This window comes from Muntiacus reevesi, chromosome 2 (genome assembly GCF_963930625.1).
Source record: "Muntiacus reevesi chromosome 2, mMunRee1.1, whole genome shotgun sequence".
Classification (NCBI taxonomy): domain Eukaryota; kingdom Metazoa; phylum Chordata; class Mammalia; order Artiodactyla; family Cervidae; genus Muntiacus; species Muntiacus reevesi.
Window position 1 is genome coordinate 34,463,051 of NC_089250.1, and position 27,939 is coordinate 34,490,989.

Genomic DNA, 27,939 nt, shown 5'->3' on the forward strand with positions numbered 1-27,939 from the left:
GGCTCTTTCTGTTTACGGAGAGAAAGGGGAAATGGAAAAGGCGGGGAGGCGGCGGCTGGAGTCCGCTGCACCGCCCCTAGGCCGGCTCAGACGCCGTGACTCAGGGGCCGACGAGGGCGTCCCGGGAGCGCGAGCTGCTCCGGGCTCATTTGGCAGCTCGGACCTGGACTGCGCGCCACGCTCCGGGGCCGGTCGCCCTGGCTCCCGCTTCTGCTGTCGCCGGGCCTGGGGACCCCGGAGCGCCCGGCTCCCGGGGGCTGCCCACCAGCTGCGAGGAGAGCCGTCGGGGGACCGCGGCGGGAGCGCTCTGCCCGCGGGATCGCGCGGAGGCCGCAGGTAACGCAGACTTTGGGGGTTCAGGGGTATCGTTAGATCGCAGCCCTGCTGGGTGCCCCGGCGGTTCCCACTCTGAGATCCAGGGAGCCCCGGCATCAGGGCGTGGGGGTGCGGTGTGTGCTCCGGGGATCCAGGAGGTAGGGGCTGCCGGCCTCCAGCTGCGGAGCTCGGCTGCTGCGCGCGGGTAGTCGCGGCAGCCAGCACAGCTGGAAAGCACCTTGCGCAAGGGTCTCTCGGGGCGCCGCCCCCGACTCCTCCCCCTTCCTCCTGTTTCCCGGATCCCGAGCGCGCGAGCAGTGCAGGTCCGGGCGATGCACCCGGAGGCTGGGACCCGCTGTCACCGCGCCTCCCGCCGCGTGCGCCACCCGCACGGCCGCCCTCTGTCTGCCCAGACCCGGTGAGTGCACCCCGGAGGCGGGGGCCCCCGCTGCCCCTCGCCCTAACGAGGGGTGCTCTTCTAACTTGCAAGCCCTTTAAGGCTCCCTTCGCTTTAAGGAAAGAGACGGGAGGAAGGGAGTAGGGGTGGGGGCTGGCGGGACCGAGAGTCGTGTTAGAGCTGAAACCTAAGTTTCATGCTTGTTTGGTGGACCGTCTTCTGTGACTAATAGGGTGAATATAGCAGAAGACGAATGCTGGGCTTTTGGCCTAGGAAAGAATGTTCAGGGGAAAAATGTTTTATTTCACAGATGTTTCCCCGTGGAAAGGCGGTATTCAGGATTCCGAAGTTTAAAAGGAAGAACGGCACACAGATTGCCCCAAAAGTTAACAGGGAAGGCCGTGAACTGTCTTTATGTGAAACACTGCAGTGTCTGTTTCACTTTGGCAAAGACATATTTTTGCCCAGAATAAAGGACTGCTCTTGATAAAAACAGGGAAAGAAGCGCTGATACAGTTGCCTTTCTGTATCTGTGGCCTGAGTTGTAGGTAACTAGCCAAGTAGGAGGTAACCTGAATCTGCAAACGCCCCCAGATCTGATGGGTGGAGGTCTGTGTGCAGTGTTTTGGCTGAGGTCTCCTGTAAGGAAAATTGGAGAGTTGAGGCACATAGAGATTTTGAAGTGGCTGTGCTTCTAATACAGGGAGAATGGCTTCATTCTGGGGCTTTTTGAGAACAGAAATATCATTAGAAAAAGTCTTGCTGGATGTGTGCCCCGAGGGGCAATGTAATATTTTGGCAGAAAAATCTATTAAATGGGAAGTACCACGAGGTATAATCATCCTTTTGTTAAGCAGGAACTTAGGCCAGTCATGTTGGGCATTTTCACTCACACTTGCCAGGAAACCCTCAGCTTTTGTTTGTGTAGATGCAAGAAGCCAGGAGTATGCCATTCATGTTTAGGAAGAGTATTTCCTCTTGATTGTATTTCCAGTGTCAGAAATAATTCAGAGCAGATAATTTTGACTGTGGTGGTGATTTAGTCACCCAGTCATGTCTGACCTGGTGGCCCCATGGACTGCACCCTGCAGGCTCCTCTGTCCATGGGATTTTAGACATGGACAAATGGGCAGAATTTTGACTATATCTGCCCATTTGTCCATGTCTAAAATTGCAGTAACAACCAGTGATTTAATGCAGATTTTTTTTTTTTTTTTTTTTTTTTTTACTGTTAACTGTGTGGAGAAGGGTCCTTGTGGCTAACATGGAATACAGATACCTTCACTATTCACACTTTTTCTAGATGGCTACTGATGGTGAATAACTAAGAAATTGTTAGCATTTTGTCTGCCTGGTTAAGGCCTGAAAGTGCTGAGGCTTTTGCCCAGACCTTTAGCGGATGGACTGGTCATCAGGGTTGCCTCAGGAGCACACAGATTTGCGTGAGAGGAGGGTGGCGTTGCTAAGGAATTAGTGGCAGAGAAGACACACTCCTCCACCTCCCGCCCTCCCTCCTGCCTTCCCTCCCTCCTCGAGTTTCCAGATTACGGGTGTGTGTGGCTCCGCCTCTTAGGTTTCACATATAAATGCTCCAGACTTACTGCAGAATTTAAGAACCGAAACCTGCCTTTCCACTCTCTGGATCAGCTGACTTTTAAACTGTATGGACCTTTTTCTCTCTTTCTTTAGCCCTGTTACCCCTGGGAACTTTACTTTCTCTCTGGCCAGCCATTTGAGAAGTAAACCCAGCAGCTTTGGAAGTTTTTAGCCAGTGGGATCTTAAATTGGGCTGGTTTTGTTTTAATTCCTTTTTTTTTTTTTCCTGTAAATTTTGCAAGTAGAAACTGCAACTAAACGGCCCCATGAAACCCAAGTTGAACATTTCTCCATTAACCTAAGAAATTCCTTTCAGAACTCAACAGACTCCAAGAGCCTAAATCAGTCTTCCTCAAAGACCTGCTAGGTCTCAGAGGGGGGCTTCCTTTGCTCTCTAGAGGCAACTACAGTGATAACAGCCATCAAAACGTTTCATAGCTTTCTGACTTTTTTTTTTCTTTGTCTCTTATTTTAGAAGTGATCTTTAAAACCTTGCTGCAAAGAAGTGGGGGAATAGGTAGCCACATCCCATTTGCAGATAAGAAAGCTGTTCTGTTGCGGTATCTGCAAAGCCAGGAATCAGACTCGGTCCTTTGCTTTCATGCACATCATAGCAGCTGCAAAAGACACAGTTGATTTACTGTGTACCAGACTCTGCACCTAGCACCTTGTGCTCTTGAGCTCCTTTGATCCCCACAACCACCTATGAAGGACATGCTGTTATTACTTGCATTTTACAGATGGGGAACGTTGATGTGCAGTGGGGTTAAAGAGGGCTTCGCGGTGGCTCCATGGGTAAAGTACTTGCCCAAGATCAGCAGACAGAAAAGGAGAGGCTAGAGATTGGATCCCCTGCAGTCTGAGTCTAGGTGGGGTGTCAGACTTCAGGATCTTTTACCTTCTTACCCCAGACACTGTTTGTAGAGCAGAAATTGATCCCCCAGTAACTTAATAATGGCACAAAATTGCATGGTTCATTTCTCCAGTGAAATTCACCAAGAGGTCTGGGTCTGGGTCTTGTGGGCAGGTGGCCCTTTCCCTGGGTTTGGTGTGCGTGCTCCAGGTTAATGGGAGCCTGTGGTTTTTATTTATCCCTGTGTGCATTGAAGGCTTGTGCTTTTAAGAACCTGAAACATCTCTCAGAGAGAGGATGCTTCCAGGAGTGCAGTAGTTTAAGTAGACATACATATCTTTCTATTTTCTTAGGTCCCTTAAGTCCTTTTATCTTTAACCCTTTGGGATGGGATTGTTCCAAAATCCTGCGTTACAGCCTCACTGTTGACCCTTCATTTCTCTTCGTTTTCTCATTTACTGATCCCCAAGTGTGGCTCCTGGTGTGTGTATAAGAACTGAAACACAGTTTTGGCTAAGCAGACTTAGTTGACCTTGTCTGTGTCTTGCTTATGATAGATTTGTCTGCCCTGGCCTTTTACCACAACTTCTAGAGAGTCATTGATCTAGATGTTAAATGAAACCTCTTGAGTCTGTGAGATGCATGTTTTGTCCTGTTAAAGAGTTCTGGTCACAGGAGGGGACAGCTGATTACAGGTTAAAAGAATCTTCTTTCTCATAGCCATCCTCAGCAGAAGGAGCATTTGAGGTTTACTGTCTTCCTTCTAAGTGAGCCGTTTATTTGCATCAGAATTATTCCTGAAACTTGACTTACCATTACCAAATTTGTTTAGATTAAAATCCATTTGAGATGCTTCTGGCTTCAGGAGCTGAATTTTATTTGCAAAGCTAGTTCCTGAATTTGGTAAAGGAATTTCTTTTTTTTTTTTTTTTAAGTGTATCTCTATTTTTGTTTTATGTATTTATTTATCTTTGGCTACACCATGTGGCTTGAAGAATCTTCATTCCCTGACCTGGGATTGAACCCAGGATTCTGTGGTGAAAGGGCTGAGTCCTAACCACTGGACTGTCAGGGAATTCCCAGAGAGTTTCTTTTCTTTTTAAATTCATCCAAGGCCTAAAAGTCACAGAGATCATGCAGAAAGGATTGCCCTTTTTGGGAGAGCAGCAGGTTGGAAACTGTCAAGAACCAGGCGCCTCAACTCCTGCTCCTCAGATTCACACTTGGGTTTAGTGAACGTTTATTTTCAGAAGCTACAGCTGATGCCAGCAACTCAGTGAGTAAGTGGGTAGCTAGTGAGTTCACTGGATCTCAGGTTTCCTTCTGTAAAGTTTGCGCCAGATTAAAGGTTATCTCCGGTCCCTTTCTTCACTGTCTGTGCACTTGACCTCATACACACTGTGGCTGCAGCCCCTGCTTTATGAACAAAGGCACATAGAAGCCTGTCCCCAATCCATCTTGTCAGTTTCCTATTGATCGCAGATACAAACAGCGTAAACTAAAGTAGTCGCCCTTTCTTCTGCAGACTCTCTGGAGAGCCCAACAGTGATGGAGTTCATGAGCACCGGGAGTGACAACAAAGAAGAACTCGATTTATTAATGAAACATTTGAATGTGTCCGATGTGATAGACATTATGGAAAATCTTTACGCAAGTGAAGAGCCAGCGGTTTATGAACCCAGTCTGCTGACCATGTGTCAGGACAGTAACCACAACGAGGAGGAGCGGTCTGAGTCTCTGCTGCTCAGCGGGCAGGAGGGGCCTTGGTTGTCCTCAGTCAGATATGGGACCGTGGAGGACTTGCTTGCTTTTGCAAACCACATATCCAACACTGCGAAGCGTTTATACAGACGCCGACCACAAGAATCTGGAATTTTGTTAAATATGGTATGTTTTTTCCTGATCAGTTGAATGCTGTGTGTTCAGCTTCCTACTCCTGCTACATTTAATGCTGAGTGGGATTTGAACGTGGTTCAGACTGGCTGCCAGGTACGGTTTTTAAAAATGGAATATCTGTAAGAATGACCTCCATGTGAAAGCTGCAAAAAAAACAGCCTTCATTAAAAGTTCCGTTTAAAGAATCTTCTCCATATTTTAGAGGTAGTTCTACGAATAGGTAATTAAGAAGAATGAATTTTAATTTCATGATTCACTAAAGAGCTCACTTGTCAATTAAGTCAAAGAGAAAGGTTTTGAGACTCTTTCATGTGAGAGGGGAATAAAGACTTTGTCTTTATATGTTTTTTATATAGTATAGTTTATGTATAATTTTGTATAAGTTACAGTTGTACAATATAATGATTTACAATTTTTGAAGGTTGTACTCCATGTCCATTATTATAAAATATTGGCTATATTTCCTGTGTTACACAGTATGTCCTTATAGGTTATTTTACACGTAATAGTTTATACCTCTCAATCCTCTACCCCCTTCCCTTCCCTCTACCCACTGTTAACCATTAGTTTATTTCCTATGAGTCTGTTTCTTTTTGTAGTATTTATTAATTTGGTTTTTTTTAGATTCTACATATAAGTGATATCATAGTGTTTGTGTTTGTCTGCCTTAATTTCACTTAGCATAATACCCTCCAAGTCCATCCATGTTGTTGCAAATGGCAAAATTTCATCCTTTTTTATGACTGAGTAGTATTCCATTGTGTGTGTGTGTGTGTGTGTGTGTGTGTGTGTGTGTGTGTATACCACATCTTCTTTATCCATTCATGTATTGACAGAGGATTAGATTGCTTCCATTTCTTGGCAATTGTAAATAATGCTGCTGAGAACACTGGGATGCATGTGTCTAGTGAATTATTGTGTCCATTTTTTCAGATGTATACCCAAGAGTAGAATTGCTAGGGAATGTGGTGGTTCTCTTTTAAGTTTTTTGAGAAACCTCCATCCTGTTTTCCATAGTGACTGCACCAATTTGCATTCCCACCAACAGTGTAGGAGGATTCCCTTATCTTCACATCCTCATCAGCATTCGTTATTTGTGTTCTTTTCGATGATAATCATTCTTACAGGTGTGAGGTGATACCTCGTTATAGTCCTGATCTGCATTTCCCAATGATTAGAGATGTTGAACATCTTTTCCTATGCATGTTGGCGATTTGCGTATCCTCTTGGGGGAAATGTCAGTTAAGGTCTTCTGCCCATTTTTTAATCGGGTTTTGCTTTTTTGATGTTGAATTGTAGGAACTATTTGTATATTTTGAATATTCACCCTTTCCTTATTGGTAGTATCATTTGCAAATATTTTCTCCTGTTCAGTAGGTTGTCTTTGTGTTTTGTCCTTGGTTTCCTTTGCTGTGCAAAAGTTTTTAGGTTTAATTAGGCCCCATTAGTTTATTCTTGCTTTTATTTCCTTTGCTTTAGGGTACAGATCCAAAAAATATTGCTATAATTTATGTCAAAGAATGTTCTGTTTAATTAACATTTTTGAAGGCTGAATTTTTTGTAACAAAAAATCCTCTTTTGTTACATCTTGAAACATCATAGTATTAATACTGGCTAAATTCAGTTCTTGCAGAAATGTAGTTTGTGGGCAGTAAATAGTTATCCAGAGATGCTCTCTCTTTAATTGGTGAGGTATGAATGACAAGGGATATATTTGTTTAGTTATGCTAAGTATGCAAATAATCCAAAATATTGTGACAACACTTAGTTGCCACAACAGAAGATCAGGTGATGTATTGGGGTGTGGCTGGTCTCTTAGTGTGTCAAAGGTGAATGTAGGTGCTGGCTAAAGGTGATCTAATTTTTGGAAAAGAACAAGTCTCAAAGGAGTGGGTGGGAACTTGCAAAACATGCTTACTGATGATGAAAGCACCTCAGTTTCCTTTGGTGCATATAAATGGAGAGATGGTTAATATATGGAGGGTGGTGCTGAACAAGTAGAGTCTGTACCAAGTACTTAATTATTATTATTATTTTTTGTGTACCACATTTGTTCAGTTCAAAACAACACAGTGATTTAGGTCAGCTATGAAGTGAATTGTTTTGTTAGAAGCCAGCTGTGTTCACCTATAGCTCAATTGCCAGCAAGACTGCAAAATCACGTTTTACAAAAAAAAAGTAAAGGTTACGTTTTGCATTGTTGTATAACTTGCTTTGGTCTGGATATGCCAAACTGTATTTGATACTTAACTTTGTCTTGAGAAGAGTACTTCTTTTCATACATGGGAAGTCATAATTTGAACTAGGGGTCGTATCTGTTTGTCTTAGCTAAAATATAGCTGGAGAACTCTGGTTCAAAATAACATATATGTCCATGATCAGAAACATAATAGTTTATGTGGGGTTTTTTTTTGCATACTTACTTGTTAAAATGACTATTTTAAAGGAAACCATACAGAATAAACACATTGTTTTTGCTTGTAAATATGTAGAGACTTCCCTTCTTTCCCCTGGCCAATCAGACTGATGAGAGATGGGCCATAGAATTGGGAATGTACGGAAGGGAATTCGGGGAAATTCTGTTTCTCTGCTTTACAAGATGATGGCTAATCATCTACTAAACACATTGGTTCCAAGTGTACCTTCAAATGGACCATATGCTCTCCTTCCAGGATTTGTCCATTTGTTTGCTAGACAGAGCTCAAATATCTACAGAGCATGAGGTGCTTTTTCAGGTGCTAGAAATACAATCTGTGTTTCCTGGTCGCTTTCTGTGTGCTGAAGGAGGCAAGTAAACATGTAATTATAATGCAGTGTAATATTTCTCAATACAGCTACACCCTGATCAGGGGAATGGTCAGGCAAGATACCTCACATAACCGTGAGGGTTGATAGGATATCAGAGAGGCCTCCAAGAGGAATTAAAAAAGAATTTTTTCCCCCCTTGTGTTTGGTCACACCATGCAGTTTGCAGAACTGAGATTCTGCAAACTGAATCTTAGTTCCCCAACCAGGGATTGAACCCTGGGCCCTGGCGGAGTAGAACTGCTGAGTCCTAACTACTGCTTTGCCAGGGGAATTCCCCCCAAGAGGAAGTGATGTTTTAATTACTGAGTTGGAATCAGCCAGATGAAGGGGATGGAGAGCAGAGAATGTTCCAGATGGTGAGATTGGAGGCATAGATACATGGTGTGTTGCTGGCAACCAACAATCACAGCACCATGGAATTAGACGGGGTGGAGGGCCCAGGAATTACAAAAATAACCTGAAGCACAGGCATTTTTGTGAAATGCATTTTTGTGAAACAGTGGTCTGCATGTGTGTGCAGGTATCTGCTGTTTTCCTAAAAATAATATTTATAAAGAGCCCTCCAACATCCACAGGATCTGGGGAAGAAACTTGAGGAAACTAAGCCAGGGATTGCTTTGTATGAGGGTGCTACAAGTTACCTTTAATCTAGACCAACTCTCACCCACATCTGGGGATGAGTAGCCTAAAATGGGTTCTCAACACTCAACTCTTGTGTGATTATTGGGAAGCTGAAGATCCCCAAGGAGCTCGCTCAGAGGTGTGGGTGTGTGATGCTGAGTGCTGCTCCTCTGGGCTTAGTCACGGATTCCTGGCTTCTCAGTCTTAAAAAAAACTTAAATATACTTGAATCAAGCTCTCTCTCTGAGGCTTGGCTCACCCCATTCATCATCTCCAATAATTGCTGGCGCATTTTGGCCTTTGCTTGGAAACCTGTGACGAAGCATGCATCATATTCTGGGGCGTATATCGTCATATCAGGCCAACTGATTGCAGAGAAGTCCTTCCTTAGATGGCACAAGCATTTATCTCTGAGCGCCCTTAGTCCTAGCCCTACTTCTTGGCCATAAAAATGGGATGACTCTCATACGTATATGATGAGTAGTGGTGAAGAGAGCAGGCCCCTGAGTTCAAGTGCCTGGCATGTATCTCAGCTCTGAAATGGAGTAGGTGACCCCAAGCCAGCTACTACAACCTCCGTGCCTCCATTCACTCATTTGTAAAATGGGTAAATGGCCAGATTCACTCCACATGGTTGTTTGGGGGCAAATAATTGCAAGTGGTCTGTGTGCACATTGAGAGTGTTGAAAGGACACAGGCCATTGTGATTGTCACTCTCCTTCCTTATGACAGTCCTCCCAGTGTTTGCAAAACTGCACGTGTTGCCTCTTCTTCCCTCATCCCCCACGTCTTCCCTCTTCTCTCCCCATCAGCCCTGGCTGTGCCTGCCCCCCCCTCGTGCACAGGCCCCAGCTAGTACCCATCTTACAGCCCCGCGCTTGAACCTGGCTGCCCCTTTGCTGTGGGACCAGCAGGGGAGCACAGAGCCAGCTTGGCTTTGTTCTAGATCCCTCGTCTCTCTTCATGTAGCCCAAGGTCATATCCATTTTCTAGCTACCACATCACCCTTGTGGAATCATTCTCACTGACTTACCTACTCAAATGCTGTTTCTGGGCTGGCGATGTGTCATGCCAATGGCAGTGATCGGGATGAGTAAATGGACAGCATAGGGGCTTCCCAGGTGATGCAGTGGTAAAGAATTCGCTTGTGAATGCAGGAGACACAGGAGATGGGGGTTCGATCCCTGGGTCAGGAAGATCTCCTGGTGAAGGAAATAGCAAACCACTCCAGTATTCTTGCCTGGAGAATCTCATGGACAGAGGAGCTTGGCGGTGACAGTCCATGGGTTGCAAAAAGTTGAACATGACTGGGCGACTGAGCACACACACACACACACACACACACACACACACACACACGGACAGCATGCCTCCAATGTCTGCACTTGAATGTGGCTTTAGTACATGGAAGAGTTGACAGAGATAATGGACAACAGAGATTTCCAGAAGATTATCTACTTAGGCTGCTAGAAAGAAGAAGGGGAAAAATATTTCAAACCCAGATAGGGAAGGTCTAGGGCTTGGAAAAATCCCGGGACTTTGCAGAACCACATACTGTATGTCAACACTTGTATGTCACCCTGCACGTTCAGGGTCTGTCATCAGAGGTGGCCTGGAGAACTCTCAGGGCATTCAGAGAAGAACGTGGGGGAATGGTAAACTGGGGTGAAGGAACTGCAGTATTTGATCTAAAGAGGAGAAGTCCAAGCCATCTCAGTGGAGTATAAATTAGGCATTTGGTCACTGGGTTCAACTTTAATTACAACCTCTGGAAAACTGAAGGCTCTTATCTAAAGAATAGGAGCTGTGGCTTGAGGTCAGACAGACCTGACTCTGTCACTGCCTACTGAGTTCTTAACCTCTTCAAGTCAGTTTCTTCATCTCTAAGTGGAGATAAAGAGAGTCCTTACATCACAGACGTATGCGAAACTGATGTGTTAGTGTGTGAAGTACTCAGCACAGGGCCTGGCCCAGAGCTAGCGCTCAGCAGATGGCTAGTATTATTACCCTCATCCTCTCAGCTGAGAGGACACTGGGTCAGAGTGGGTTAAAGCAGATTTGAGTTGAACAAAAGTAAAATTTCCAAGTGAAGCCAGACAAAGACAAATATCCCATGATGTCATGTATATGTGGAATCTAAAAACATCATACCAAGGAACTTATTTACAAAATAGAAACAGACTCACAGACATCGAGAACAAACATGTGGTTACCGAAGGAGAAAGGTGAGGGGAAAGGGAGAAGCTAGGAGTTTGGGGCTAGCATGTACAAACTGCTACATATAAAATAGATAAACAACAAGGACCCACCATACTGCACAGGGAATTCTACTCAGTATCTTGTAATAACTTATAATGGAAAAGAACCTCAAAAAGAATTTATATGTGTTTATGTAACTGAATCGCTATGCTGAACCCCTGAAACTAACACAACATTGTAAATCAACTATACTTCAGTGATTAAAAAAAAAAAAAAAAACCAAACCTAAAAAAAAGTAAGTTTTTTTTTTTTTCCCGAAGGCTGCTTAAACCCTGAAGTGAGCCCTGGAGAATCAAGAGCAATTGGATCTGTAAATATTTAATAACAAGGAAGAGGCAGTAAAGCCAGTGCAGCTGGGGCCGAGGGCATGGTTCTGTCTTGAGGACTAAACCCACCATGTCCCCAGCCTCCTGTAGAAGTGGCCTCCAGGAACTTGAGGTGACACTTCTTGAAACGAGGTCTTATTTCAAACTTGGCAAGACCGTGGTCTCTGCTTAGTTATGGTCCCTCTTGCCCAGCGGCCATGCTCAGTAAATGCTAAAGTTTTGAGTGTCAGTAACTTCACATTTCTAAGTATTAGCATCTTTCTCTGTTTCATTCCTGACTAATAGTGTGCATGTCTGTGGGGTGTAGCTATGATTAGTAATAATGGGTCCTGAGTGAATAACCCTTATGGTCACCAGGGTTGTTCCCGGAGCAGGGTCGTGTGAGCAGCCCAGCGGGTCTGGAGATGAATCGCTATCTTCTCTCCCCACGTGATCCGCATTCCCCTGCAGCCTCTTCCGTTCTTGAAATAACTTTGTGTCACTTTGATAGTCTCATAATTCCCGAATTCATAATCTAAAGTCATACTATTACTAATGATTTGTAGGTAAAACCTGTATTTTTGAGATTCTAGCCCTTGAAAAATACTTTACACCATCTTTTATTTTTTTTAAAGGAATGTGCTCCAGGTCACCTCTCTCGTGAATTGTCTTATTAACTTGTTTTCATTTTAATTATTACTAATTCTTCCTTTAATTTTTCAGTCTTTAAAAATTGAGATAGACTTTCTTATGCAGTAGAATACACAGAGGGCTTCCCTGGTGGCTCAGACGGTAAAGAATCTGCTTGCAATGCAGGAGACACAGGTTTAATCCCTCAGTCAGGAAGATCCTCTGGAGAAGGAAGTGGCCACCCACTCCAGTATTCTTGCTTGGAGAATTTCACGGACAATGGAGCATGGCAGGCTATATATAGTCCATGGGGTCACAAAGAGTCAGACATGACTGAGTGACTAACACACACATATAGGATACAAAGATCTTTAACATCCAGTTTGATGAGTTTTGACGTGGGTACATACCCTTATAACCCATACTGCTATCAAGATATCTCTCTTAATTTTTTAGTTATTATTTTTATTTATTTATTTGAGTTGATTTATAATGTTGGATTTATTTCAGGTATGCAGCCAACTATTTCAGTTATGCTGTACATTCTTTTTTAGATTATTTTCCCTTGTAGATTATTGCCAAATATTGAGTGGAGTTTCCTTTGCTATACAGTAGGTCCTTGTTGGTTATCTATTTTATATATCGTAGTGTGTGTATGTTAATCCCAAACTCCTAATTTATCCTCTCCCTTTTCCCCTTGGTAGCCATAAGTTTTTTTTTCTGCTTTGTATATAAGTTCATTTATATCTTTTTTTAAAGTTTCCACATGTAAATGATATGAAAATGAAATGAAGTTGCTCAGTCGTGTCCAACTCTTTGCGACCCCATGGACAGTAGTAGCCTACCTACTTCGTCTATGGGATTTTCCAGGCAAGAGTGCTGGAGTGGGCTGCCATTTCCTTCTCCAGATATCATGTGGTATTTGTCTTTCTCTGTTTGACTTCACTTTGTATCATCCCTAGGTCTATCCATGTTGCTGCAAATGGCATGGCCTCGTTCTTTTTCATGGCTGAGTAGTATTCCATTGTGTATATGTACCACATCTTCTTTAGGTTGTTGCTCTCAGTTTTTGAGTTAGCTGTCTTTCAGACCTCTTGTTCAAAGTGTCTGCTGACTCGTGAACCCTCAGAGCTCAGGGACTGTCTGTCTCTTGTTCTTGCCTTCTCAGCACCAAACATAAAGCCTGGCACGTATCATGCCCTCAGTAAACATTAAATGAGTGAGTAGATGAGAGATAATTCTGCCTTTGCTTTATTTATGTCAACTTACAGCTCTGGCAAAACACATTGTTTTCCAGAATCCTCTGTGATCCATCGGTTCATTTCCGCACTCTCTCTGTGTGCATCAGCTCTGAGTAATAGTTATGCAGACTGACAGGTTAGCACATTTTAATTGGAAACCAGTCAGCTTGCGTGTACAGTTTACATTTCTGCAATCTTTATTTTCAGCCTTTTGGTCACAACAATCAGGGTGCCTTAGATAAACCATTTTTAAAGTTGTCTTTCGCAATGAATTACTCACATGCAGATAGAAATATGATCAGGTCTGGCCAGTGACATGTTTCTGTGACATGCTTTCTCTGTCTTGCTGAAGCTCTAAATATAGCCTCTGTACACTGTTAGGATTACACACAGTGACATTCATTTTTAACACTTCATGTAAGAATGTCTTCTAACATAACCAGTTCCTGAAGGGTGGGTCTTGGAAGAGAACCTTGCTGAAATTCTCACCTTCCTGCATGTTTGCTTTGTTGTAGGTAATCACTCCTCAGAATGGACGCTACCAAATAGACTCTGATGTTCTGCTCATCCCTTGGAAGCTGACCTACAGGAACATTGGCTCCGATTTCATTCCTCGGGGGGCATTTGGGAAAGTGTACTTAGCACAAGATATAAAGACTAAGAAAAGGATGGCATGTAAATTGGTATGTACTTCATAACCAGACACGGTGCCCTGAGTGTTGGCGTTGGGACTCTTGTGTGTTTCTTTACTCAAAGCTGGCTGCCATTTGACTGCTTCTTGTTTGAGGGTGCTCAGTCCAACAAAGCATCTCTGTTTTATAGATAGGCTTCCTACCTGGGGTCATTTAATCCCCAAGTCTACTTAAGTACAATAGTTGAATTTAGTCAGTTTGCGCTGATAAAAAAGAAGGTACTAGCTTACTTAGTGCCTGCTTGGATGCCTGCATCCTTCTTGTGGTAGGATGGGGGAGGGAAGCTCTCCTGCAAGAGCAAATTTATTTGCTGCTGTTTTTAATCTCACCCACAGGGGTGGGGACTGGGCAGGGAAGTAGGCACTGTTCAGAAAGCCACAAGACTCCTCAGGACTACAGATTAAAGGACTGAATTTATTTATTTATTTTTAAAATATTTATTTATTTAGTTTGGCTGCACTGGGTCTTAGTTGCAGCCTGTGGGATCTTTGCTTTGGTATGGACTCTTAGTTGCAGCATCCTGGATCTAGTTCCCAACCAGGAATCGAACCTGGGCCCCCTACATTGGCAGCGTGGAGTCTTAGCCACTGAACCATCAGGGAAGTCCCCAAAGACTGAATTTAAATAGACCAGTATTGAAGACACCCCATCTCTTCTTATTAAACATTAAGCACCTGCTGAGGTGCCCCCACTTTGGAAGACTGGCTTGATTTACCAAAGTGAGCAGGCACACACCCTATGACCCAGCAATTCCGTTCCTGCCGGTGCCTGCCCAGTAGGCATGCATCCACGGTCCCCAGAAGCCATGTGCTAGAGTGTCCATAGCAGCACTGTTTGCAATAGCCCCAAACTGGAAAGTTTGCAGATGTTGAAATGCGGTGTGTTTATACAATGCAATTCTGTCCAGCAAAGAGAAGAAATAACTTACAACTGCAATGATGTAGATGAATATACATTAGGTGAAGCTAGAAAAGCTGGTCACAAAACAGGATCTGGTCTATGAGATTCCACTTATACTGGGTTGGCCAAAATGTTTGTTCAGGTTTTCCCATTACATCGTATGGAAAAATCTGAAGGAACATTTTGGCCAGCCCTCTATAAAGGCCCAAAAGGCTAAACAGACCTGTTGGAAATCCTGTTAGTGGGTGTCCCTGGGGAGTGGTGGCATGTAGGGGTCAGCAGGGGGTTTCAGGGATACTGGTGAAGTTCTGTTTCCTGATCTACATGGTGGTTACATGGGTGGGTTCACTTGAAAATTCATTGAGTGTGATAATCAGTTTTGCATTTTTGTGTATGTCTCTTCTACTTTGAAGCTTTTTTAAGGGCAATGGAACAGACTCACTTTTGATTTAACAAAAAACAAAATAGAAAATAATGACACTATCATCTCAGTTTCCCTTTTCGTCGTGAGGGCCTGGTTTGTGCCTCCATAAAGGTTAACCCAGAGCATCTGTTATTAAAGGGAAAAAAGGAAGTAGTATAGTAGTTATTTGAAGGTTGCATTTATAAAGAGATATGTCCAAGTTTAAAAAAAAAAAAATCTAGAGACATTTTTTTAAAGCTCTTAGTGCCAGAAAATGTTCTGTTTTTCAGTTTTATCACAAAAGACATGGCAAATAGCTTTGCGGGTTTGTTTTCCTTGCAGTCCTTATATTTAATTTTTAAGCTGTGTGTTTTCTTAAAAAAGAGAAACATGTAAGATGATTAACAACCCCAAACAGTTCATAAGGAAGCAGCCTAAAGAATGAGACTCCCTTCCTTGCAGCAGCTACCATTAATGGGTTCTTACATGTCCTTCCAGAAAATTTCTATGGACATGTGTCTGTATAGTGGAATATTTTTTTACAAATGGGAGCATAGTATGTGCATTTCTGCATCTTACCTACCTCAATCTAACAGTTTATTTTGGAGGCATTCCTGTCATGAAAGAGTTACTTCTTTCTTTATTAGTGACTATTGATTCTCCATAGAATAGATGGTCAGTGCTTATTTAAATGCATTGTTAGAACATGAACGGTGAGACTAGAGATAGTATTTTATGACGAGGAAGACTGAAAATAATGACCCAAATCTAGTACCGTAGAAATTCCATGTATAACAGATGGGAAATTACCATCTCTGGGCCAATCATGAACAATTCTTTCATTGGGTGTCTCTACTGTAAATGAAAGTAGTATTTTATTGTTTTGTCCTTTATTTTCTCATTTTGAATATTTTCACCTTATGCAGACGTTAATGTAAAGGCAGATCCCAAGTAAGCATTATCTTTACTCAAGAGTACAATTTCATAATACATCAGAGTATCCTTGAGGGCATTTGTTTGCCTTCTGGTTAATAAGTTGACCTATATTGTGTATATTTTTCATTATCCTGGGGTTGTTGAGGATATTCTTTGTGCTTTTGTGTTCTAGATTCCAGTAGACCAATTTAAGCCATCTGACGTGGAAATCCAGGCTTGCTTCCGGCACGAGAATATCGCTGAGTTATATGGCGCCGTTCTATGGGGTGAAACTGTCCACCTCTTCATGGAAGCAGGTGAAGGAGGGTCTGTCCTGGAGAAACTGGAGAGCTGTGGACCCATGAGAGAATTTGAGATTATTTGGGTGACAAAACATGTTCTCAAGGGACTTGATTTTCTGCATTCAAAGAAAGTGATCCACCATGACATTAAACGTGAGTTATCTTTGGATGTGTCCCTTTTTGGCTTACACAGACTAGTTGGACTTTAGGCAGATGGGCTCTTCTGTTCAATATGAAGGTCCTTGATGGCATGAGGACTGCCCGTGGGTCAGTAGTATCCCCTGGAGAAGGAAATGGCAACCACTCTAGTATTCTTGCCTGGAAAATTCCATGGACAGAGGAGCCTGGCAGTCCATGGGGTTGCAAAGAGTCATACACAGCTGAGCAACTAAGCATGAGCCTGACTGGTTTCTAGGAGTAAGAGATTGTGGGGAAATCCATAAGAGAGATCAATATCTAAGCATAAATTGGGCTAGCAAAACTTGTACTGAGAAAAGTTGGATATTTTACTTTTTATTTCAGAAAGTGGCTTGATGATAGTACACAGTATATAAAATATAAAAAAATTTTTCACCTTTATTGAGAAGTAATTAACAATATAACATACGTTTAAGATGTACAATGTAGTAATTTGATACATGTATATATTGCAAAATGATTATCATGATAAGATTAGTTAACACATCATCCATCTCATGTATTTGTAATTTTTTTGTGTGGTGACAACTTTTAAAATGTGCAACTTACAAAAATACCATACCAAATTTCCAGTACCATACCAAATTTCCAAAATACCCTGATGCTGGGAAGGAGGGAAGGCAAAAGGGGAAGGGGGTGGCAGAGAATGAAGTGGTTAGATACCATCACTGACTCAGTGGACATGAATTTGAACAAATTCCAGGAGATAGTGGAGGACAGAGGAGCTTGGAGAGCTGCAGTTCATGGGGTCACAAAGAGGCAGACACCACTTAGCGACTGAACAACAACAATTTTAACTATAGTCACCATGCTATACATTACTTCTGGACATATAGTCCCAGAAGTTTTTTATCTCGTTACTGGAAGTTTGTACCCTTTTTACCACCAACCCAAATTCTCTTTGCCCCCACCCCTGGCACCCACTTTGTTAAGTGTTTCTGTTTGCTTGCTTTTTTCTTTTTTAGACTCCTCATAAAAGTTAGATAGTATGGGATTTGTCTTTCTCTGTCTGACTTATTTAGCCATCAAGGTTCATCCATGTTGTCACAAATAGCAGGATTTCCTTCTTTTTTATGACTGTATATCCCATTATATTAATATATATCAGACAACTTACGTGTGTATAGATAATCACAAAATTTGCATATGTATAAACCTTCTTTATCCATTCATCCATTGATAGATGCTTAGCTTGTTTCCATGTCTTGGCTATTGTAATTTGAGGATTATTAATGACTACCTTCATTTATATCCACTTTGACTGAATTCTTGACAAATCTGAAGTGATTTTTACCTAAACTCACACCCACATTCACCTTTCCTTTTGACTATAATGCACTCATTTCAATAAAGGAAGCATTTCAATGTATCTTTATTTGCAACACAATTTAGATAATGTTTCCATTTTGTTTATGGATAGATACACAATTTTTTACTAAAATTTCTCATCTCTTTATAGCTAGCAACATTGTTTTCATGTCCACAAAAGCTGTTTTGGTGGATTTTGGTCTAAGTGTCCAAATGACCGAAGAGATCTATTTCCCTAAGGACCTCCGTGGAACAGAGGTAATTATGTTCATATGAAAATGGGCAATAGCTTTTTCTTGTTTTTTTTTTTTTTTAGTATTTATTTATGTTTGGCTGTCCTTGGGTCTTAATTGTGGCATTCAGGGGCTTTCGTGGTGATGCATGGGCTTCTCTCAAGTTTGTGGTGCTCAGACTCCAGAGCCAGTAAGTTCAGCAGTTGTGACACATGGTTAGTTGCCCTGAGGTATGTGTGATCTTAGTTCCCTGACCAGGGATCAAACCCACATCCCGTGCATTGCATGGCTGATTCTTAACCACTGGACCACCAGCACAGTCTGGCAATATCTTATCAACAGTAAAAATAAGATGTTCTATCATTACTGCAGAAAGGACAAAGAAGGGGAAGAAATCCATTATATTAAGTCATTATTATCATGGGAACGTTTTTAATGAGCATTCACACTGTGTCGTGTGCTCATTTTAACACTCTATTTGGATTATATTATTTTATCCTCACAATACTACTATCATAGGGAAATACTGTTATTACCATTTTAAAATAAGAAAATAAGCTTGAAGAGGTTAAGATAAAGTGCCCAAAGTTATTCAGCTACTGACAGATCAGGGAATCAAATCTAGTTTTTTCTGAGTCTATAGTCTAAGGTTTAACTGATGTGTAACTAATATGTACATTTTCAGTATGATAGTATTACTGCTTTGGTTCAGTTACAGCCATAATCATCATGATCATTAAGAACAACATTATTGAGATCTGATATTTTAGGCCTCTCTTTAATCCTTGGACTTTTTTGGGGGGGGGCTTGACTCTTTTTTTTTTTTTCCATTTATTTTTATTAGTTTTATGCAAAACCCATTGCAGTGGGTTTTGTCATACATTGACATGAACTTGGACTCTTAAAAGAAAGAAATTTGAAGGTATAAGCTTACTATAACATTTAACTCCTTTGTGAAACGAAAACAACAAAAACAAAACTTTCCTGAATCTAAATGAGATTCAGAGAGATACACTCACGAGCTTTCAAATAATATATTTAGCATTCATATTATTAGGCTGCATAGTTGATTCATGTAGTGAGTGTCTGTTGGACATCTGATTGTTCAGGCTGCTGAGCCTGCAAGGGATGGAACCCAAGACAAAGCCAACAAGGACTCCATTCTGGAGTTAGGACCTATTTTAAATTTACCTGGATTATTAATAAATGACCAGCCATTTAGTTCACAGTCAGTTATGATGGGTATGGGGTTGGTTGCATCTGGGAAGGTACATGAGGGTAGAATCTGCCTTCCTGGCCCATCTTCATGACGATGAGGTGTTTAGCTATCAGAGCCCCTCAGCCCCATGCCCTTCTCTGTTGAAAGTGCCCTCAGGAAGTGAAGAGGGGGCAGTTGGTGAATCTTTGCCTCAAGATTACCAGGTCAGTCCTGGTGTTAATCAAAAGATAACCTTTAGTTTAGCTAGTAAATGTATTGCATTGGACTCAGTTGCAGTGCAAGGGTTTCCCCTATGGCTCAGCGGTAAAGAATCTGCCTGCAATGTAGGAGACGCAGGAGATGTGGATTCAATCCCTGGGTTGGGAAGATCCCCTGGAGGAGGAAATGGCAACCCATTCCAATACTCTTGCCTGAAAAATTCCATGGACAGAGGAGCCTGGTGGGCTATAGTCCAAAGTGTTGCAAAGAGTCAGACACGACTAAGTGACAGAGTACACACATGCACGCAGTTGCAAAAAGAATTGTCTGCATTTTAGGCTGGGATTCTGTAAGCCTTTTTTTTTTTTTAATCCTTTTTTTTCCCACCTCAAACTTTAACCTTTTTAATTTGTACTGGGGCATAGCCATTTAATAATGCTGTGGTAGTTTCAGGTAAATAGTGAAGGGACTCAGCCATACATATACATGTATCCAATATTCCCTAAACCCTCCTCCCATCCAGGCTGTGTAAGCCTTTTCTTAACTCTCTTAAAGCAGACTTTCTTGGGCAGTAGAAGAGATCTTTGGTTTTGCTTTTATTACTGAACTTATTCTGGAAAATACTTGGGAGAGGATCCTGGAGAGTTGTCTTTAAGCAAAGTAATATTCAGAAAACTGTAGACCTTTTATTTTAAGCATGTTTTAGTCTCCAGATCTTGGGAATACTTCCCCAAAGCACAAAATCTAATAAGACTTAACACTTCTGACATGATTTTTTTGGAACTACTTCAGCATGTTTTGGCAGTTGTCAGACCTTCAGATATGTGACACTCTACCCTTTTTTCCTGGAGCCAGTTTGAGAAACAAACTATTTATGGTATTAAAGATGGAAAATACCTTTCTCTTCCCGGCAGGATGATCAAATTGGACATTTTGCAATAACTGGAGAAAGACATCTCCTTTCTGGGATTTTCTATCGGAAGAGTGTGTGTCTGAGTACGAGATAGCAACACAGTGTCTATTCCTGAATAGGAGTTTGGATTGAAGTATTTTCACCAAATGTTAATTGCTTTCTATGAAGAGCTAAACTGGCCTTGGAGTTCCTAGCTGTAAAAACTCTTCTGATCCACCCGTGTTTGTTTACTGTATGTCTGGCACTTGTGATTGAAGTGTGGTAGGAAGTGTGCTGATGAGTTGAGGTGTAGAGGTCACTTCTCAGAAAGCTTGTTTTGACCCCTCATCCTCAAAGAGCAAGAAGGTATCATTAGTCAGGGTCAGCCGTGCAGATTCGCCTTCCATTAGAACTTGATCATTCAGTTTGATCAGATAACTTCCGAACCCCCCAGCCGAGCTTCCAAATACAGACACTGGTCACTCGTGGCCTGCCTATTCGGGGGATGATCTTGTAACCATGCCATGTGATGCACTTATACAGGGTTAATCCAGCCTATCTTTAAGCTATTGTTTTGGAATTCCCTGGTACAGAGAGAGAAGAAATAATGAATGTGAATTAGAAATTAGAGTTCCCTTGATAGCCTTGTTCCTTTTGTAAAGTTCTTACATAAGGTCACATGTCATCATCAAGTACGTGGGGACACACACACACACACACACACACACAGAGTCTCCTTCCCTTTGTAACAAATGTGTTAGGAGGTGAAGGCCTTGACGTCCCTCCCCCCGACCCCGCTGAGCTCTAGGCTCCTGGGTCCACAGCTAAGGGTGCACAACCCCTAGAGAGCCTGACTTGGGGTTCCCCCCAGGCCTGTTTCAGGAAGTGCCCTTGACCCCATGACCTGCTACTGTGGCTCCCTAGAGCTTAAGGAGTCAGGAACTGGGAGCCATGGGGCTCTGGGCAAGGCATCTGCCCCCACCACGCGCCACCCCACAGCCCCTCCAGGGCCCCAAGCACACAGCTGCCACTGGTGACACCAGCTGTAACACTTTGCCTAATCCTTGCTTAGGAGAGCCGCCGGGGTGGCGGGGAGGGGAGGCAGGCACCTCTGTTAACAGTTGTCCTGACCACTGAGTGTGTTGCTCAACTTTGCGATTTTATTTAGTAAGAAAGTCCAAGGAGAGAGAGAGAGAGAGAAAAAAAAAAAAAAAACTAGTAAAGAACCAAGCCCAAGCAGCCCGGAAGTGTGTTGTAGGAAGTACTTGAGGCAAGTGAGGTGGGGAAACTGGGCAATTTCCCCAGTTTTTGTAAGCCAGTTCTTTCTTTATTTACTCTGAAATGTATTCTGGGAATACTCACCCCCTGCCCCCTCCACGTTCATGGCAGCATCCAAAGTTTTTAAAGCTAAATATTGATGGTGAGGGTAGAAACTGCACTGTGCCTGTACCAGCCATGAAGACAGGTCACCGGTGTTTGCTCTTTTTCTCTTTTAGAAACACACACTGCTTAGGGAAACCATTTCTAAAACGAGCCCTCCTTTTCCAGCATTGGCTCATAAAACCAACTTACACAATGTGAACACGGCCTGCCTTTAGTATTTAGTCATTGGGCTCCCTGGTAGGTAGAAATAAGAAGTGGTTCATAGAAATGACCCACTAGGATCACTTTTCCAATATTGCACTTTATTATTTTTTTTGGGCTGCTCTGGGTCTCTGTTGCTGCACAGGGGCTTTCTCTAGTTGCAGTGCGTGGGCTTCTCATTGCAGTGGCTTCTCTCTTATTATGGAACACAGGTTCTAGGGTGCATGGGCTTTTCAATAGTTGCAGCACGTGGCTCTGTAGTTACAGCACACAGACCCAGTTGCCCTGAAGTGTGTGGAATCTTCCCGGACTGGGGATCAAACGCGTGTCCCTTGCATTGGCTGGAAGATTCTTATCCAGTGTACCACCAGGGAAGTCCTCCAGCGTTACACTTTAAATTCTTCTCTTCTGTGTAGCCGGTGTTGATACTCTGGGGACCGCTGCTGCTTTTGATGACTGAAGATAATTATCGGTTTGGCATTTGAATGCCAAACATGAAATGAGGACGTGTATTTTAGTGTCCATTGAAATACAAAAGGAATTGGTGTTTTAGTAGGAACAGGAAACATCGGTCCTTGCTTCGCAGAACTTTGGTGGGAGTGCCAGATGTGTTCTCAGCCATGGATGGTTTGCTGCCTTGTGTTGAGTCTGTGGGGAGACGTGCTGTGAGGCTGCAGGGTGAAGCTGCCTGAGTGCCCACGGGCCAGTGCTACTCCTTTGCTGAAGGGAACACAGCAGTGATATGCTGTTCTCAAGGGACGAAGTGTGCAGTGGATACAGCGAGGGGCATGTGCCAGCTTCCAGAACTGGGTTAGGGAAATGGTGCCTAGACCCATGAGGGGGTCAGATTGACCTTCCTGCTTCTCTTTCAGATTTACATGAGTCCGGAGGTGATCCTCTGCAGGGGCCATTCGACCAAAGCAGACATCTACAGCCTGGGGGCTACTCTCATCCACATGCAGACGGGCACCCCGCCCTGGGTGAAGCGTTACCCGCGCTCCGCCTACCCCTCCTACCTGTACATAGTAAGTGGTGACGATGCAGGGAGGGTGGGGTTGGAGCATCTCACCTGCTCAGGAGAGCTGCTCTCTCTCTGATAGTACACACATCTGATGATGGTGAAGTATAACCATTGTTCTCTATGGTAACACTAGTATATGCTCAGTATGCTAGCCATGGTATGCTGACCATGTACTAGGCTTAGTATAACCCTAACTCTCCCACATGGAGGGATCACCCTGTGGAAACCCACCCAGCTGTGCCCAGGCAGAAATTATTTGCTATGCTGTTACACACGATGCCACTGCAGTAGCATAAATCATTGAACTGAGGAAGTTGTAAATGTTCTTTGAACACTTTCCAGAAAGAAGGTATTAGGTTCTAGATCCCCAGGGCAGCCTGGCACATAGTGAAACACACAGCGCCCACCCACCCCCCTCCTTTGACTATAGAGAAATTGAGAGGCAGGCGCTTCCCATTTCTGCACAGGGACCTTTGGGCATTGCTCCTATGGAAAGCTGTGTATTCAGACCTCAAGTGTTTATCTCTGACTGCATTTAACCAAAAGATGGGTTTCACTCAGTGTCCTTAGGAAATGTTACCGAAGGCTATGCGCTGTATTCACTTCAAAACAAAAGACTTTCCGGGTCTTGTAACTAGAATACCTGTCCTGTCGAGGGTATATGTTCATGCCATTGATGCTAAGAGAGCTGGTTTGTTCACAGATTCACAAGCAAGCGCCTCCTTTGGAAGATATTGCTGAGGACTGCAGTCCTGGTATGAGAGAGCTGATTGAGGCTGCTCTGGAGAGGAACCCCAATCACCGGCCTAGGGCAGCAGACCTACTGAAACACGAGGCGCTGAACCCCTCCAGGGAGGATCAACCCCGCTGTCAGAGTCTGGACTCTGCTCTCTTTGAGCGGAAGCGGCTGCTGAGCCGGAAGGAGTTGGAGCTTCCTGAGAACATTGCCGGTATGGACACCCTGCGGTGTGCAGTGCCCTGGCTTCCCTTCTTTTTCTGTCTCCATCCACCTTCTCATAGAACTCATGAACATGCCTGGGAAAAAAAATAGTATTAGCAGATGCAAACTAGTATATGTAGGATGGGTAACAGCAAGGTCCTACTGTATAGCGCAGGAACCTATACTCAATATCCTGTGATAAAACATAATGGAAAAGAATATGAAAAAGTATCTATATATATACACACACACACATATACATATATATATATATATAACTGAGTTAGTTTTCTGTACAGCAGAAATTAATATTGTCAATCAACTTGACTTAAGTAAAATTTAAAAAAAAAAAAAAAACTGAAGTAACTTCCTGCATGCTATAAGTTGTTGGAGAGATTTTAGCAAGAATGTTAGCAAAAGCATATACCAAAAAAAAAAAAAAAAAGAAAGAAAAAATTAGCTGGGAATTCCTTGGCAGTCCAGTGGTCAAGATTCCATGCTTCCACTGCAGTGGGCATGAATTTGATTCCTGATGGGGAAACTAGGATCTTGCAAGCCATTGGCTAAGTTACCAGCAAGCCTAACTGGTTTCCAGTACAGATGGAGGTAACGCTGTCTTTGAGAATTACCTCTGCCTTGCTTTCTTTTGCAACAGAGAAAAGTGTTTGCTTTTAAAAATAGATCAAGCATGACAGTTTTGCTGTTGGCAAAGAGTGGAACTCTGTATAATGCAGTTATGGTAAACTATGCCAGCTGTTGGTTGGAAACATCACAGCACTGATAAAATATTGAATTTGAAGGCAACCTGCATTTCTGTCTTCCTCTGCTCAAAAATCTCTCTTCCAGCTGTGAAACTTTCCCATTTAGGAAAAACGATACACATTCCAGGAACATTGGATATGCATGGAGAAGGGTTTTTGTTTTTATTATGAAATCTGTGATGTTCTAAATGTATTTGGGTCCAAACCCAGATGTCAAGCCTGGAATGCTTATTTGCATTTCTCAGCTTCTTATCTGACTTTCCTGCATTTGAAAAGAATAGTCTGGGATGTTGGAAAATGGGCCAGGATTTCCAGCTAATTTTTTGTGTTGTTGACTCTTTTCTAAATTCTTTTGTCTGTGCTGTATAAACTAGCCCATCATGTTCAACTCTATGGCTTTTAAAAAAATTTTTGGCTGCAGCCAGAAATGCAGCCTGAAGCATGTGGGATCTTAGTTCCCCAACCAGGGATCGAACCCACAGCCCCTGCACAGGCAGGCAGAGTTTCAACCACTTGACCACTGGGGAAGCCCCCAATACTACGGCTTTTTAGTAATAATTCAACAGAGTTTGAATGCTGTTCCATTAGGCCCAAAGTTTGTTGTTTTTGTTAAGTTGAGGGAATAGGCATCTATTATTGAAAATGTCCCCTGATCACTTATTTTATTTTTTCAATATTTCCTTTTTCAGACTCTTCATGCACTGGGAGCACTGAGGAATCGGAGATGCTAAAGAGGCAGCGTTCTCTCTACATAGACCTTGGGGCCCTTGCTGGCTATTTCAACCTTGTCCGGGGTCCACCGACCCTAGAGTATGGCTGATGGCTGGTGGCGTTTGCCCTGAATTAGGACTCAATATTCATAGATCTCTGGGAAGCTGATTCTGCTGACTCTGCACAGGGTCTTTATCGAGGGAATTGTATTTTTATTGGTTGGGCTCCTCCGACTCATGAATGTGACTCCATGTGACTCCTGTGAGTTGATGTGTGAAGCTACCCTTGGCCCACTAGGCTGGAAAGTTCTCATTTCTCAGGTGGTATACCTGACTCTAAGGAAGCTGAGAATTCACGGAAGGATCATTTCTCAGTGACTGATTCCATCCACTGTGCACTTTGCTCAAAATTTTAAGAATACCAATCACAAGAATAATATATTAGCCTACAATGACTGTTCTTGGTTCTATTAATAATTTAACTAAGGGAACCTCTTTTAACTCAGTGTATATATGGTGTATATTGTACAATAATTCTTCAAGCCTTTGTCTATAAATGCTGATAGAAATGAAAGTCTTTATATTTGGGGTAAATAGAACAACTTGAATATTATAGCGATAAGCTGAACTAGTGTCTTAAAAATGGCTCACCGATGAACTGGGAGCCATGTGACAGCTGCCACTAGTGACAGGTTTGGTTCAGTTCCTATGGAAACATTTTGTACTGTACATGCTATGCTTCAGACATTTGAAACATGATGTTTTGAATGTGGATAAAACTGTGTTAAACCACATAATGTTTGTACATCCCAAAGGATGAGAATGTGACCTTTAAGAAAAATGGAACATTTATAAATTCTTAATGATCCTACTTTTATAATTCTTACTTCTCTATTTTCTTGAAAGCGTTTGTATATTAAAATAGCATACTGTGTATGTTTTATATCAAATGCCTTCACGAATCTTTCATACATATATATTTTTAACACTGTAATGTGAGTATTCCAAGTATGTTTTTACATCATGCAAATGAAAATGATACTTTTATCCAACATGACCCGTCAAGTCAGCTGAATAAATTCAGTATTTTGCCTGAAGTCTTGTAAAGAGTGTGATTCTCAACTGGCCCAGGGATGGGTTTTAGGGGTTGGAATAGAACTTGGAGGAGAACGTGTGCCATGAGGAGGCCAGAAGTGCCCAAGAGCTTTGCGAGCTTTGCATGTGGTCTGTGTCCACCTCTGCTCTTGGCTGCTGTGTGAAGCCATAGCTGTCATCTGGATTGTCATCTGGATTGTGTACTTTCAGCACATCGTGGTTGAGAAATAATTCTCATTGTGGTTGGGAAATAATTCTCAGCTGCTGGTTTAGGCTAAGTGTGGTTCAATTTTGCATATTATTTTTATACATTTATACCACCTCTGAATACCTGCTTGGATTCTCCATGCCAATTATTGTCAAGTTCACAACCAACTTGCCTTTGTAGAAGGTAGATTTCAATCACGTCTACAAACTCTAATGAAGACTGTTGAATGGGGGTCTGATCCATCATTCACTGAGTGAATAGTGTTGAACACTTGTACCAGTGTTATATAAACATGCCCTCCCTGTAATTTGCAACACTGCACTTGTGAAAGAGGCATTGTTACCTCCACTTTGTTTTTGTTTTTCAGAAGAAGAAAACTGAAGCAGAGTGAGGTTAGCTAACTTAATGCTCAAGATCTCAAAGCCCCCCAGGAAAGAGATGGGAGGTGTTTGCATGTGGGCCTTTCTGGATCACATGCTTAATCTCCTCAGATTGTTCTTGTGATAATGATAGACCAACAGAAGTGACAGAAAACTCAGTGTCCCTAAGATTCTGGTCTCCAAATAAGGTCAGAGGTAGATATACCACAAAGCTGATGTAGCTTTGGCCTCAGGGCTCTTTGCTTGTGGGGGCCCCTCTATAGCCCTGTAGCAATTTCTGTACCCTTCCAGGTTGGGCCCAACACACCTGGACTTGCCTACAGCTGTCAAGGTGCACAATGTCTTTTTTAATTTGGCTGCACTGGATCTTAGTTGCAACATGTGGGGTCTAGTTCTCTGACCAAGAATTGAACCTGGTGCCCCTTCATTGGGAACCCTGAGTCTTAGCCAGTGGACCACCAGGAAAGTCCCAAAAGTGCATAACTTTTGATGATTTTCATGAAAAACCCAAATAGCCCATGTGAATTGAGGTCCAATTAACAAATTCCACTTGTAGAAGAACATTCCTTTTAAGTAAACTGGAACTCTTATGGAAAGATCTGGGGATATTTGTCTGCCAAGAGGTAGTCAGAGATAGTGGGGCTGAGAACGTGGTCAGAAGAGCACCCAGGGAAATTCAGGGCTGGGACATGAGCACCGAGGACTTGCACAGCTGCCGACCCAGAAAGTCACGAGTTGTGGCTGGGATGGGCCACCAGACAGAACATCAGCTTCAGAGAAGCCAGGCGGCCCCGAGAAGGTTCTGAGAGAATCCACTGCTCACCTCCTTCCTGGAAGGGGGCAGTGGGGCTGTCAGACCCTAGGGTAGTGAGGACAGAATGATCATATCCTGAAACCAACTCCTGACCACCTGGGTTCTTCCTGCTTCAGGCAGCAAGGCTGATTGTGTGGGGGAATTGGAATGTGTTACGGAAGATGGATGGGACCTTTCCATTTGGGCCTTGGAGACGGTCTTGTCTAAGCTGCTCTTAGACTGGTATATAGACCTGTTTGGGGAGG

At 42.9% G+C, this 27,939-nt stretch overlaps 1 protein-coding gene across 2 annotated transcripts; it reads left to right on the forward strand.

Moving 5' to 3' along the window:
- On the forward strand, positions 1-26,287 carry MAP3K8 (mitogen-activated protein kinase kinase kinase 8). 2 transcript variants are annotated; one of them, XM_065921243.1, is made up of 8 exons: positions 1-336; positions 4,687-5,048; positions 13,437-13,604; positions 16,025-16,286; positions 17,791-17,897; positions 22,638-22,790; positions 23,490-23,736; positions 25,177-26,287. In XM_065921243.1, the coding sequence occupies exons 2-8, from the start codon at positions 4,710-4,712 to the stop codon at positions 25,305-25,307; spliced, it is 1,407 nt and encodes a 468-aa protein (XP_065777315.1). In that variant the 5' UTR covers positions 1-336; positions 4,687-4,709; the 3' UTR covers positions 25,308-26,287. The 2 variants fall into 2 exon arrangements, with proteins under 2 accessions (XP_065777315.1, XP_065777316.1); XM_065921244.1 differs by lacking the exon at positions 1-336 and adding an exon at positions 631-733.
- The last annotated feature ends 1,652 nt before the right edge of the window (positions 26,288-27,939 follow it).

What these genes read in the sequence shown, in the direction of transcription:
- MAP3K8 (XM_065921243.1), top strand. Translation starts at nt 4,710, where the DNA reads ATGGAGTTCATGAGCACCGGGAGTGACAACAAAGAAGAACTCGATTTA. An exon ending in GATCCACCATGACATTAAAC is followed by an intron (nt 16,287 to 17,790) that starts GTGAGTTATCTT and finishes ATCTCTTTATAG; the next exon opens with CTAGCAACATTGTTTTCATG. An exon ending in AGGACCTCCGTGGAACAGAG is followed by an intron (nt 17,898 to 22,637) that starts GTAATTATGTTC and finishes CTTCTCTTTCAG; the next exon opens with ATTTACATGAGTCCGGAGGT.